At 33.8% G+C, this 15,164-nt stretch overlaps 2 protein-coding genes across 2 annotated transcripts in view; one reads left to right on the forward strand and one right to left on the reverse strand.

Moving 5' to 3' along the window:
• The window catches only part of LOC126890618 (protein KIAA0100), a 219,107-nt gene that overhangs the window by 66,420 nt on the left and 137,523 nt on the right, over positions 1-15,164 (forward strand). The gene's annotated exons all lie outside the window — the stretch shown is intronic.
• LOC126890621 (uncharacterized) lies at positions 415-12,291 on the reverse strand. The gene is made up of 2 exons (XM_050659712.1): positions 12,052-12,291; positions 415-4,655 (listed from the first exon to the last, which is right to left on the reverse strand). The coding sequence occupies exons 1-2, from the start codon at positions 12,148-12,150 to the stop codon at positions 4,152-4,154; spliced, it is 603 nt and encodes a 200-aa protein (XP_050515669.1). The 5' UTR covers positions 12,151-12,291; the 3' UTR covers positions 415-4,151.

Below are 15,164 nucleotides of genomic sequence, written 5' to 3' on the forward strand. Positions count from 1 at the left end.
TACCTTATTTAGTCTTTTGTATTCTCTGTCCTTGTCACCTTTTCTTTTGGATTCTCTTCATTTGTCCTTTAATAATTGTAAAATGTCTTCTGTTATCCATTCCTGTTTGTTATTTCTGGGTGTTGTTTTTTATAAAAAAAAAATTAATTTTTTAAAATTGTTTAAAAATTTATATAAATTAAGTTTATAATACAGGAAAAAAATTCATCATTTGATGGATTACACTTTATTTTTGACTATTTATATAAAACAACTTATTATTAACCCTATACCTGGTATATATTTAGATTACCTATCTTTAAAAGGAACTGTTTACATTTTTACAAAATGATTACTTAAAATTGTTCCCTTTAAGAAAAACAAAAATAATATATCTAAAGTAAACTCGATTTTAAAATGGCAGTATTATGGCAGTTTATTTTTAAATAAGTCAATGATTTTTTTCAAACCGTACTGCATATTATAAACGAAAAAACTTTTAACAAAAATATTCTTATTTAGCCATTAAAACTGATTATTTATAGAGTTATTGTCCCCAACAGACTAGAAAATAGTAAAATGTTGAGAAATAAATACTTACGAAAACTCTGCGAGAAATAACTAATACGAAAAGAAAATATTACAGATACCTCAGGAAACAAAGCATTTAAAAATTGAGAAATTGCTGAGCGCTATTTTTCAACTGGAGTATATGGGGGAAGTTAATATGAAAAGCGTACCACCTCGAAATTTTACTGCGTCTTGTTTTTTACTAAAATTTTAGCAAATAAAGCGACTTTTTTCATTCATTTCAATATTGTGAAAAAAGTACGCATTGTAGATGAAAACGTTCAACGGACGACTTTCTTGAAAATACTTGTTATTTAAAATGAGATTATCTAAATTTAAAAAATATTTATAATAAAAAAAGTAACGACAGCATAGATAATATCAAACAACGATTCAACGAAGATACATTGAACCGAAATGGAGAATACCTTGTTGAATTCTATACCCAAAATTTGTTGAGAATAAACAACACGTTTTTTCCACACAAACCCCAACACAAATACACGTGGCAAAACACGCAAGGCCAACAATCAACAATAGACTATATAATTACAAATAGACAAATCATACCTAAACAAATACTAGACGTAAGAGCATTAACATCGCCCAATATCGGATCAGACCATAAAATGGTGCTTGGAAAATTTTTGCTCAAACTACCACAAAACAAGAAAAAACCACCCAAGTATTTCGAAAAACTAAACATTTAGTCTCTAGAGAACCAAAACACAAAATGGCTGTATAAAAGACGTTTAGAACAAAGATTTGAGATAAAACCAGTAACAACAGGTGAAGGAGTAAATGAGACATGGGCAAAAATAGAATATAATATATTACAAGCCGCAAAGGAAAGCATAGGGGTCAGAAAAATTAACCTGAATGCAACAAAAATATCAAAGCCCTGGTTCAATACTGAAATAAGAGATCTAGCGTATGAGAAGAGGAAAGCATACCTACAATACTGCACTAACAAAACACCAAACAATTACCAACAATACAGAGACACAAGAAATTACATCAATTCTAAGATAAGAAATATAAAAAGGGAATATTGGACACGCTTACCAAAGAAATGGAACACGATTTGTATGGGGCGCAAAGAAAAGTTCGGAAAATACTAAAAAATAGGAAAAAACCCATTAACGAATATAGAAGCTTAAATAAAATAGAAGCAGAACAATGGATCGCCTATATAGAAGAACTATATAAGGAAGATACTATAATACCTGAAGAAGAGGAAGAAACAGGAAATGAAGACGAATCCAACATAGACACAGAACTAGAAATCACAAAAGAAGAAATAAGGAATAACATACGTAAATTAAAAAACAGAAAAGCACCAGGACCCGATGGGATACCAAATGAACTCCTGAAATACGGAGGAGAAACCTTAATCGAAAATAAAGAGATCCTCTTTTAAGAAATAATATGTAGCCAGCGTGTACCAGACCAGTGGAGGACGAGTATAATAATACCTATACACAAGAGAGGAAACTGCAAAGACCCTAGCAACTACCGTACCATCACCTTGCTGAGCACAACTCTTAAACTCTTAACAAAAATACTTGCCAATAAAATAAATGAAGAATACACAATTAGTGAGGAACAACAAGGTTTTCGGAAAAATAGGTCCACAATAGACGCCATATTCATAGCCAGACAAATTGCTGAGAAAGCACTGGAATATAATACACCTGCATTTATGTACTTTATAGATCTGACTAAGGCCTTCGATTGTGTAAGATTGTAAGATGTGCTAAGATTGCTAAAGGAGAAAAATCAGCCCAACAAGATGATAAGGATAATTAAAGACATTAATACGAAGAACAAAACCAGAATAAAAGTCGAGAATGAACTAACATCGGAAGTAGAAATCAACTCGGGAATCAGACAAGGGGATAGCTTGAGCCCATTGATTTTTAATTTAGTCATGGACAAAATCATAGAAAACATTAAAGGTACTGGAAAAGGATATAAGATAGCGGAAAAACAAATAAAAATCCTCTGTTATGCTGACGACGCAATCTTAATCTCCGATAACGAGGATAACCTACAGCGAATGGCACAAACTTTCAATACAGTGGCGAAGAACTACAACATGAAAATATCAACAGCCAAGACAAAATCTCTGGTAGTGTCAAGGGAAACCATAAGATGCAAATTAGTAATTAACAACGAACTAATTGAACAAGTCTCGAGATTACAATATCTGGGAATCGAAATATGTAGTTATGGAGATGTTAAAGAGAGCGTCCGAAAGCAAGCAAATAAAGCCAATTACGTGTCAGGATGTCTGAGGGATGTCATCTGGAGAAACAAAGATATGAGGCTGGAAGGGAAAGTACGCATATACAAATCATGTGTAAGACCGATCATGACGTACGCGATAGAAACAAGATGTGACACTGCAGAAACCAAGAGGATACTGAGAACATCAGAAATGAGAACGTTGAGGTCAATAACTGGGAAAACACTGAGAGACAGAATACCGAACGACAGAATAAGAGATCTCTGTAACATACTAGATATAGTACGGTGGGGAAGACAGAGACGACGAGAGTGGAATCAGCATGTGACGAGAATGGACAGCGAGAGAATAGCCCGTATAGCCAGGGATTCGAAGCCAACAGGCAAGAGGCCAATAGAAAGGCCATTTAAAAGTTGGCGAGATAGCTGGCAGTCAACATCACAGCTACGAATACAAGCTCAAAATCGGTAAGGAACAGGCCAAGAGGCCTATTATAAGAAGAATCCGTAAGTAAGTATTTTTTTTTCAATTGTTTATAATTACTGAAATTCTAAAAAATAAAACCTTTTTTTCTTCCAATGGGATAAACAATTAGAATTTTTTAAAAACTATTCGACCAATCGGTTTCATCGTTTACACATATAGTAATTGCATAAAAAGTCACAATGTGAAATATGTTTTAAATATTTTTTTCTACAACCGTGTTAAAAATGCAATTTTAAGCACTCCATACGAGCGTTAAAAATGCTACTTTAAGGCACTAGTGCTTTAAAATTTTTAAGGCACTGCAGTTCGTATTGACCGTATAGACAATTTTAATGTAATGTCAAAAAAAATATAAAAATGGAATGTCAGTCAAGTTCAAGTAAAAGTTTTTGTAGATATTGTCCTGTAATTACGTTTGTAGAAAAAATATTGTATGATATGCTTGTTAAAAAGTACATTTTTAAGGCACTCATGTGAATTGCAGAACTCGCTATCGCTCATTCTGCAAACTTTCACATGCGTGCCTTAAACGTGTACTTTTAACACTTATATCATAAATAACTATTATTGTTTATTTTGAGACAGTATTGAAATTAATAAAAAACGTCGCTTCTTACTTAAATGTTGATAAAAATCTATGGCACAGTAAAAATTTCGATACCCACGAGATATAAAGCCTTTTCTATTGACTTCTACCAGATATTTCAGTAATTTTTAGATTTTTCAAATGCTTTTTGGCTTCGTTTCCTTAGATAAGATATCGAATAAAAATACGGAAAACTTTACAAGAATCAAAACATGGTATTGTAGTAAATTATCTAATTCTATTTTACACTAACTCTCCAGTCAGTCTTTTACAACGACAATCTTATTGATCTTTTCTTGGAATAAACTGAAGGGCTTGTTGCCCTTTTTTAATAATATCCAAAGTACTATCTAGAACATGACCTAAAGACGGTTTGGGGTAACTTCCGAACTGAGGGGACAGTTGTGGAATCTGTGGAAGCTGATTTGATCCCCAACCACCGCCTGGTCCCCAACTCGCACTCGGTCCCCAGCTTTGACTTGGCCCCCATCCTGCTCCTGAGGATCCCCAGTTAGATCCCCACGGCTTCCATCCTGAGCCAGATCCCCATCCTGATCCAGATCCCCATCCGGTTCCAGATCCCCAGTTAGAACCCCAAGGTTTCCATCCTGATCCAGATGATCCCCATCCTGCTCCTGAACCCCAGTTAGATCCCCATGGTTTCCATTGGTTCTGCGGATATTGCCATTGATTTTGTGGCGAACTGGATCCCCATCCATTGGACCATTGATTGTTGTGATATTGCGGTCTGTATTGGTATTGCGATGGAAAAAATTCTGATAATGTCTAAAACAGTAAAGTACAAGGTTGGTAATAAACTTGATATAAATGTAACGCTTATAAAATATTAAGTACTACCTATTAGTAGCATCGATACAAGGAGTTAGTACTTACCTCACACAAACTAATAAAATTTTAATCTTTAACTGTTAATTGATATTATTTACAAATGAAATTGTTAGTAATGGTGAGTCACTATGATTCCTATTGTTTTGGTTCTTTTACGGTATCATTTATTGTAAATAGAAACAATTTGAATAATGGTTTTCTATTAAATATGGTAGTCACGTTAGTAATTTGTTAGAGGAAGCAGATTTTGTGATAGAAAATTCATATTTTTAATGTCTATTTACTCAGTTCATAGGATAATTTCCGTAATTTATTATGACATTATCATAATAATTATCTATATATTTTGGTGAAAGTATTAATTGATAATCCGTAAAAAATTTTGATTTTTTGTGGTGTTTTTTCCTATTAAACTTTTGATGGCCTTTGAGGCCGGTCGGAAGAAGAAGAAGAAGGGAGCTAGCCCAACTTAGATATCTGGACGACGTGCAGGAAGATTTAAGAGAGATTTGAGTGAGGGGATGGAGAAGGCAGACACTCGACAGGAAAGTATCGAAGAATGTTTTGAGGCACACCAAGTCTACCAAAACATTAATATTTGCTTTTTAATTATGTTTTTGTTTTGAAGCTATTTTATAATTTTAAAGTACTCGTTACTATCATTCACTCGTGAATATACAATATATTATATATTATAATACTTTTTCTCTATAGTAAAATGCTGAAGCGACCGTCACGAAATAGTTGCAAGAGTCCATTTACACGACGAGGGGAGTCCGTTATACAAATATGTAAACTTTTCAATTTCATTTCAAAATTTCAATTTTATTAAAATCTATAAATAAACTTTTTGATCATTTAAAAAAATGGAAAAATAAAATATTAACAAATAAATAATAAAATAAAATAATATAATATTATTTAAAATTTAAAAATATACAAAAAATATACAGGGTGTCCAGAAACTCTACCGACAAACGAAGACAGGAGATTCCTCAGAAAATTTAAAGACAATTTAACCCAATTCACCTAGTCCGAAAATGCTTCCTAAGGGAGCTACAGCTCTTTGAAGATGGCGTCATGTAATTAGTTTTTCTTAAATACCTCCAGAACGCTTCTATTTAGAAAAACGAAAATTGGTATGCATATTTACTCTCCAGAAATGAATCGATTTCATCCATTGCGAATTTCTAGTACCGGTCATAGGCGTCCGTTTTGGGTAGGGCAACGGTTATTTTATCGCATAACTTTTTTGTCTTTAACTTTTAAGCATTTTTGATACTGGATAATTAAATCGTGAGGTATTCTAGTACTAAAAGGTCCTCTTGTTTTAAATCGGTAGGACGCACCGTTTTCTAGAAAAATCGATTTGAAAGTTTTTTGTTCTGGAAATTTGAAAAAAAATTGAAAAAAATTTTCAAAAAGAAACGATGTATTTTACCAACTTGAAGCAAGAGTAACTTTTAGTACTCGAATACCTTATAATTGAATATTCTAGTGCCAAAAATGCTTAAAAATTAAAGACAAAAAAGGTATGCAATAAAATAACTGTTGACCTACCCAAAACGGACGCCTATGACCGGTACTAGAAATTCGCAATTAATGAAATCGATTTATCTCTAAAATATAAATAAATGTACCAGTTTTCGTCTTTCTAAATAGTTTTTTTTTGAAAATTTTTTTTAAATTCAAAAACCGAAAAATTTTCAAATCGATTTTTCTAGAAAAATGTGTACCCTACCGACTTAAAGCAAGAGTACCTTTTAGTACTAGAATACCTTACAATTTAATAATTCAGAGTCAAAAATGCTTAAAAAGTAAAGACAAAAAAGTTGGGCGATAAAATAACCGTTGCCCTACCCAAAACGGACGCCTATGATCGGTACTAGAAATTCGCAATCAATGTAATAGAGTTATCTCTAGAAGATAAATACGCGTACCAATTTTTGTTTTTCTAAATAGAGGCGTTCTGGAGGTATTTAAGAAAAACTTATTACAAGACGCCATCTTCAAAGAGCTCTAGCTCCCTTAGGAAGCATTTTCGGACTAAGCGAATTGGGTTAAATTGTCTTAAAATTATCTGAAGAATCTTCTGTCTTCGTTTGTCGGTAGAGTTTCTGGACACCCTGTATAAATATGTAGTATGAAGTTTCGCGCTAGTCTACAGTACCGCCTACTGTAAATACCACTTTTTTTAATATCAGTTCAAAACACCGTGATATTCTAGCAAATTATCAGTAGTACATAATTGCACAAGAGCTTTAAAATTATTGAATCTTTCCCGAGTGACAATTTGACAGTTTTAATTTCACGAGCCGAAGGCGAGTGAAATTATGTCAAAGTGTCACGAGGGCAAAAATTCTATATTACTTTTAGAGATCGAGTGTGCAATTTGTTGCGATTATTTCATGAATAAAACTGTTCAAAACCAAAATGTTATTGTAATTTATTTATGTAAGTACAAATTAGTACAATTAAACACACAGTTGTTATAAATATTTGACGGTTGAAAGTCATCACTTATATAATTTTTAAAATATAATTGCCATTAATGTCACTGAATGTATTTTTTCATAGCAACGAAGGGCATCTGACGTAATATACTTGACGACGGGTAATTATCAAAAATTATCGGGTATAATATCACAAGAGAGTGAGAATAAATTGAAAATAATACGACAGTTTTTCGAAAATTTGTTGTATGGCAATAGACACGAGAGCCCGCAGGGCTCGAATGGCTATTGCCCAATGAGTTTGCACAAATTTGAGTAAAAATGAAGCATTATTTTCTTATTTATTCTTACTGTCGTGTGATATTTGTAAGATTATTTTTTAATACGTATATTATGGATATTTTCTTAAATGTGACAGTTGCCAAAACTAGGAAACTGGTTGCCATTAAACAGAAACAATCTACTTAAAAAAATTCTATCGGTAATTTTCTACAGTAGATAATTCTCAGTATAATTTTAATCTGATTGGACAGAATTAAACACGTGATCAAATATCTTACTATACGATTGGAAGTTACAATCATCAAAAAATAATCAGTTTAATTTTTATTTCTGTAGCTTTCTATTGGTCAGAATTTCCTATGAAAGAAAAAATCGATGTAGTCAAATTGTAACTTATTTACTGACTCAATCTCACGGAAATCGATTAAGTTATGTTCGACAGGAAAAAAATAAGTAAATACACTAATCACAAAAAGTATCGCATAATTTTTGAAACAGAAAAAAAATTGAAATTTTTTTTTAAATTTTTAGTAGAATGTTATAATACTCGTCTATCATCTCCTTTAGATGTCTACAAACCCATAACATGTCAAGTTGAAGCGTGTTTTGCCGACAAAAAAAAAAGAACAGTAAACAGAACGTTGTTGAGAATATTTATTTTGGACATTTGTGTTTGAGAATTTGATCTGTACACTATGTCTGCTTTATTTTTAAATGAGGAGGTGCGTTCTTACAAAAAATGAGTAATATAACGTTAGAACTAGCAGCCCAAATTGTAGGTTTAATTGGAGATGGACGATCGCAGCAATATCTTGCTGATGTTATGAGATCCACCAATCCAACATTTTAAGAGCTTTAAGAAGATATAGAGAAAGTGGAGGATACACAAGAAGACCGGTTCCAGGTACACGATCCCCACAGATGAAGGTTATTTACATCTGCAGACTTTGCGTATACATCATGTTACAGCTAGGCAACTGCGAAATGATATTTCTACAGCCCGTAATTTTCGAGTAAGTGCCAATTCGGTTAGAAACAGATTAAGGGAATTTGGAATCAGAGCCAGGGCCTCGATAGTATACGTAGCGCATACTTTAGATAGCGAAGCGAAGGGTCAAAAATCGAGGCCCAGAATGCCTGCTACTGCTCCACAGTTAACGAGTGCACATCGTATGGCACGTTTAAATTTTGCAGCAGAACATTGGGATTGGGATATTAACTACTGGGCTAATATTCTTTTTATTGATGAGTCAAGATTTGCACTTTGTGGATCCGACAGTGCAAAGTGTCTGTCGGATCCACAAAGTTCATCACTTAACTCATCAATAAAAAGAATATTAATCCATTAGTTAATATCCCAATCGACATGTTCTGGTGCAAAATTTAAACGTGCCATATGCTGTGGCCTCGTTAACAGTGGAGCAGTAGCAGGCATTCTAGCTCTGATTCCAAATTCCCTTAAACTGTTTCTAACCGAATTGCACTTTACGAACCGAACATTACGGGCCACGGGCTGTGGAAAGATAATAGGTTTGTTCCAAGTCGATACAAAACCGTTCTTGAATCGTTACGCGCATGCGCAATAACGAATAATTATGCGCAGTAACACATTTATCGTTATTGCTCATACTCGTAACCGTTCAAGAACGGTTTTGTATCGGGTTGGAACAAACCTCATGACGCAGTTGTCTAGCTGTAACATGATGTGTACCTACGCAAAGTCTACATATTTATGTAAATAACGTTCATCTGCGGGGATCGTGCACCTGGTACGTCCTGAAACTAGTCTTCTTATGTATAGTGGATACTTTCTCTATACCTTCTTAAAGCACTTGAAACGCTGGATTGGTGGATTCCTATAACATCAGCAAGATATTGCTGCGATCGTCCATTTCCAATTAAGGATACAATTTGGGCTGCTCGTTTTGACGTTAAATTACTCATTTTTGTAAGAACTCATCTCCTCATTGAAAAATCAAGCAGACATAGTGCACAGATCAAATTCTCGAACACAATGTCCAAAATAAATAATATTCTCTTTTAACAACCAACGTTTTGTTTACTGTTTTTTTTTTCTGCAAAAATACGCTTCAACTTAAAATGTTATGGGTTTGTAGCAACGGCGGATCCAGCAACCTTGCAAGGTGGGGGCAAGGAAATAAAAAATTTCTCGTCACTCGCGTATGCAGGATTCTTTTTCGGGATGGGCTGTTATTTTCTTCTTCTTCATGTACCATATCCTTTCAGAGAGGTGGTTACTGTCATAGCTATCTTAATTTTATTCACTGCCACCCTAATCAACCATGAAGTTCTTCGTCGTCCTGGACTGCGTTTGCCTGCTATTCTTACTTGCATATATAGCAACCTATATTTGGGACCTTTCACTACATATCCGAAATACTCCAACTTACTCTTCTTGATGCTTTTTATAATCGCAGTAGTCTTGCAGTAGACGTTCTAGTATTGTGGAGTTATGAATATTCTCCTCCCAAGAAACTATTAAAATTCTTCTATAGCACCACATCTCGAGAGACTTAATCTCTCGACATCATACAGTAAGAGCGAGAAACGTAGGTGGATCCTTAATGCCAATTTTAAGTCTCTGTTACATGAAACTTTGGACATCCTTCTAAAAGTGGCTCTTATTAGGGCTCTTTGTTTTAGAATTACAATTTTAGAAAATAAGACAGTTTTTGCCCTTCAAAGTATCGTTTGTTTATTAAAAGTAACGAAAATGAATAATTTTACTACGGCGTGATGCTGTACGCAGCCTACAGCGTCTATTGGAGACCACCGGCGTACTTTATTGCAGTCAACAATACAAACCTTTGTAGAAAACAAATTACCATAACATACCAGCGGCAATTACTATTTTTATCTAGTCTCTGGCAGCAGTGGCGGCCCGTGAGGTAGTGCCATAGAGCCATGGCACTACCTTGCTAACTATGCAGAAACATATTTTTTATCTTAAAAACATTTTAATGCCTGTTTATTTTTTTTGTGAATATTTCTCTTTATTTTTATAAATTATATCAAATCTGGCAACTGTGTAGCGCAATGCAAATCTACCGACTCTGGCCACCCACAGCTGACCGGATAAAGGATGAAAATCATAAAAATCCCAGTGCCGAACGGCATAGTGGCTCGTGAGAAAAGAGAAAGATTGTATGAGCATCCTGTGTAAGTGACAGAGAGAGAGAGAGCGGTATTGCACTTTTAACATACGTTTAAATTGGAGTCTCCGTGCCAGGCTCGAAATCTCGAAAAGGAAGTTAGTGGATCTTAAGATACAATGTTTTAGATCTACATATTTCTAGTTTCTTTACGCGTTCGCTTGTCGCTATTGTGTTTATTGTCTACTACTGTATTGTATATTTGTGTTTATACTCTACTATATTTTTTAATTTGTAATTATTAGTTAGTGCGTTGTGATCGTGGGTGTCGTAGGTATAAAAATAATATTTTGATTATTTTCTACGTTTAATTTATTTATTGACAATGAATCAAATTAGTATATTAAAAAACTCTTTTGGTGGTTTTTCGTTAGAAAAAAAACTACAAATTAAAGAACTCGGTCGGCCTTTACCCGATTTAAAAATTGAAAAACAAAGTGGAAATGGACAAAAACTTCGCTGTCGTAAGTTTAATAAAATTATTTATGATAAAAATAGCTGGTTGTGTGGTTGCGAACAAACTAATAAACTCTTCTGTTTTGTATGCGTTTTGTTTGGAGGTGACGAGACTTGGTCAAACAAAGGAACCGATGATCTTGTACATATATGGGAGAAATTGAAATCCCATGAAAAATCTAAAGTGCACATGAATAACGTTTTTAGCTTTTCAATGCTTGGTAAGTTAAATATAAAAACCCAATTAAATTCAGCTTATCGTGATACTCTAATTAAACATAATGAACAGGTAGATAAGAATCGATATTTTTTTTTATTTATATTTTATATCCTTTTTGACCATATCGTAAAACCGCCACAAAAAATTTAGGCAGCTGCCCGGATTCTGGCACTACCTTCCTAAAGTTATACGAGCCGCCACTGTCTGGCAGTGAATTAAATAGATGGTAATAAACAGATTTATTGTGGGAATTTTTCATTTGTTATGTTCCAAAGACTTTTAATAATTTTTGATTCCAAGGAATTAATTCCTGCCATATTTAGGTATGTTTCAGTTATTCAGTTATCAAAAGGACACAAAACTCGCTATTTTTTTTCAACGGTAATCTCTTTCTTAAAAGAAGTGTCAGCAGACACCAGGCGAGGTCTCAAGGAGGGGGCAATTTACCCCATTGAATCCGCTCCTGGTTTGTAGACACCTAAAGAAGACGACAGACTAGTCTTATAACATTCTGCTAAATTAAATTTTTGCTAAATTACTAAAGTAAAAATTATTTTTAAACTTTTTTTCTGTTTAAAAATATGCGATAGTTTCGTGATTAGTGTATAATGATTTTATAAAAAATGAATCCACTTAAAATGAACATATAAATTAGCACTTAACACAATAGAACCACATGAAAATCTGGTTAATTATAATAAACCATCATATATAGGTTTGAGTTAGATAAAACAACATGCTCCACTTACCCTTTTGTTTCCCGCGCCCTGTCTTTGCTGGCATTCCACCAAAATAGTAAGGTCAACGACCAAAACAATCAAAACAATAAGAAATCTTGTTAACTGCATCTTCTTGTTAACTTCTTTGGTGTGTGTTGGATGACGGTGTGAAGAAAAGATAAGTATATAGTAAGTACTTAGATAGTATCAAGATAAGTAGTTCCACTGCGACAAGAGCTAATGATTTATACTGAAACAATAGGTCATCAACAGAGATGCATCGCAGTACTTATTTTCCGATGACCTTCTGGGAACGCTGTGTGGTCCACATATAAAAATAAGTTGGGGTAGCATAGTACAGAACCGTCCCGTATTCTTTTTGTAATTATTAAATGAATTGTTAAGAAACGAATCAGAAACGAAACGGATACCTTAGTGAGACAAATAAAAAGGGAACACTGGCAGAGTTTCTCAAAACAGATGGAACACGACTTCTACGGAACACAAAAAGAAGTATGGAGAATGATCAGAGGACAAAGAAAGGAGATGAACGAATTTATTTATTTATTTATTTATTCACGGGCAAGCCCTATTCAGATATAAATGTTACAGTGTTCTAAATTATCATAATATAACATAAATTATCATTAATATAACATAACAAAGTGGTTTGAGAAAAAATAATTCTATGAGTAGTACAGTTACAAAAAAGAAAAAGGAATAAGATAACATAAGTCAGTACAATTACAAACAAAAGATAACACATAAATCAATTCAGAAATGCTCCAAGGTATAACGGTTTTGAGTTATCTAAATCTAATACATACAGGTCATGTAACACCAATCACAATACAAACGATCTGGCCGAAAGTATTAAAAAGTTAAAAAGTTAGGGAAGAAATATGATTTTTAAAGCGGGAAACTGATATATTAAAAATTTCGAGGGTATTTAATGAGTTAGCTAATCGAAGAGTTCTAGGAATAAATGTGTTGTAAGAATAATTGAATCTATGAAAAGAAACATAAAAGGTTTGCACCTGCCTAGTCGAACGACTGGGGACAAATAGAAATATTCTGGAGAGAAGCTCGGGGCAGAAGTCTCTTTGTTTTCTGCTTACCTCAAGAGGAGGTAAGTTCAGTATGCGCTCTAATGCAGAATAGTCGTAGTATACATGCATCTTAGTGGCAATATATCTCAGAAAATTGTGTTGGACAGCCTCAAGTTTCAGTTTATGAGTAAAGTAATAGAGGGACCAAATTGTGGAACAGTAATCAAAATGAGATCTAACCAGGGAGAAATAAAGGGATTTAATAGCTGAGATGTTAATAAAGTCTCTGGTGGTTCTCTTTATAACGCCAAGCATCTTCATAGACTTCTGTATTGTACTGGAAATGTGTGATTTATAGCTAAGGGCCGGAGTCAAGGATCACACCTAGATCCTTAGTTTCACAGGCAGAATGTAAGGTCAGATTATTTATACTATATTCGAAGATGATTGGATGATGAGTTCGATGAAAACGAAGAATATGGCATTTGGATGCATTCAAACACATACCATTTTACATACACCAGTTAGATAGGCGATCAATATCACCTTGTAGACTAAATGAATCAGCCTCACATGTGATTATTTTAAAACATTTTAAATCATCAGCGAATAACAAAGTTTCAATTACTTGGAAACATGGTGTTAGATCATTGATAAATATATTAAACAACAGAGGTCCCAAGTGTGATCCTTGTGGTACACCTGAGGTAACAGAGATGGTATGAGAATAGTAATGATTAACCCTGACAATTTGCGATATTTGCGTAAGATAGCTCTTGAGCCACTTCAATATAAGGCCATCAACTCCGTATAAATAAAGTTTATGAATCAAGAGCTCATGATTAACTTTGTCGAATGCTTTGGAAAAGTCAGTATACACAGAGTCAACTTGTAAACCCCTCTCAAGAGCATCTGTCAAAAAATCAACATATGTTATGAGACCCAATTCTGCTGATTTTTTGGATGTAAATCCAAATTGTTGGGCCCCTATAATTGGCGAGCAGTCATAACTTATGACTTAAATAATCGGAAATAATGCTCTCAAAAACTTTAGGAATAGCATTAAGAATAGAAATGGGACGATAGTTACCTATCCGATTTTCGACCTGATTTATATATTGGAGTGACATAAGAGTTTTTCCAGTAGTCTGGAAATTCCCCTGTTAATAGAGACTTATTAAATATATAAAAATTAAGAATTAATAAAAACGAAACACATTCAGAAGGAAACATGGTCAGACTGCTTCCGATCTCTATTTGCTAAAGCCGACGAAAATGAACCTTCTTCTTCTTAAAGTTCCATCTCCCAACGGAGGTTGGATATACTAGCTATGGTCACTTTGTTGGCAGCTGCTCTGAACAGTTGTAATGAACTACAGTTAAACCATTCTCTAAGGTTCCTCAGCCAGGAGATGCGTCTTCTTTCTATGCTTCTTCTTCCTTTGATCCTTCCTTGCATAATAATTCTCAGCAACTCATATTTTTCTCCTCTGGTAATGTGACCCAAATATTCCAGTTTTCTTGTTTTTATACTGTTCATAATTTCTAACTCCTTATTTAAACGTCGTAGCACTTCAACATTGGCAATCCTTTGAACCCACTGAATTTTCAATATTCTTCTGTAACACCACATTTCGAACGCTTCTATTTTTCTTATGTGAAATTTCTGTCTCTTCAATGTTCAAGCTTCCATTCCGTATAGTAATATAAAAAATATGTAGCATCTTACTGAACCACCAACACCTAAAGTTACGACAAACGAAGAAATAAACATCGAGGAAGGAGAGGTAAAGGAAACATTAACAAAATTAAAAAATAGAAAATCTCCAGGAGAAGACAGAATATCGAACGAACTCCTAAAGTACGGAGGACAAAATCTGACTAAACAACTATGAAAACTAATACAAAAAGTAATAGAACAAAATAGAATAAAACACGAATGGAGATCAAGCATCCTAATACCTCTCTTCAAAAAAGGGGACAAATCTGACCCGGAGAATTACAGATTAATTAACTTATTAAGCACAACATTAAAATTAACAACCAAAGTGATAACAAACAAACTGAATGAAATATTACATTAGCAGAAGAACA

Source organism: Diabrotica virgifera, chromosome 8, assembly GCF_917563875.1.
Source record: "Diabrotica virgifera virgifera chromosome 8, PGI_DIABVI_V3a".
Classification (NCBI taxonomy): Eukaryota; Metazoa; Arthropoda; class Insecta; order Coleoptera; family Chrysomelidae; genus Diabrotica; species Diabrotica virgifera.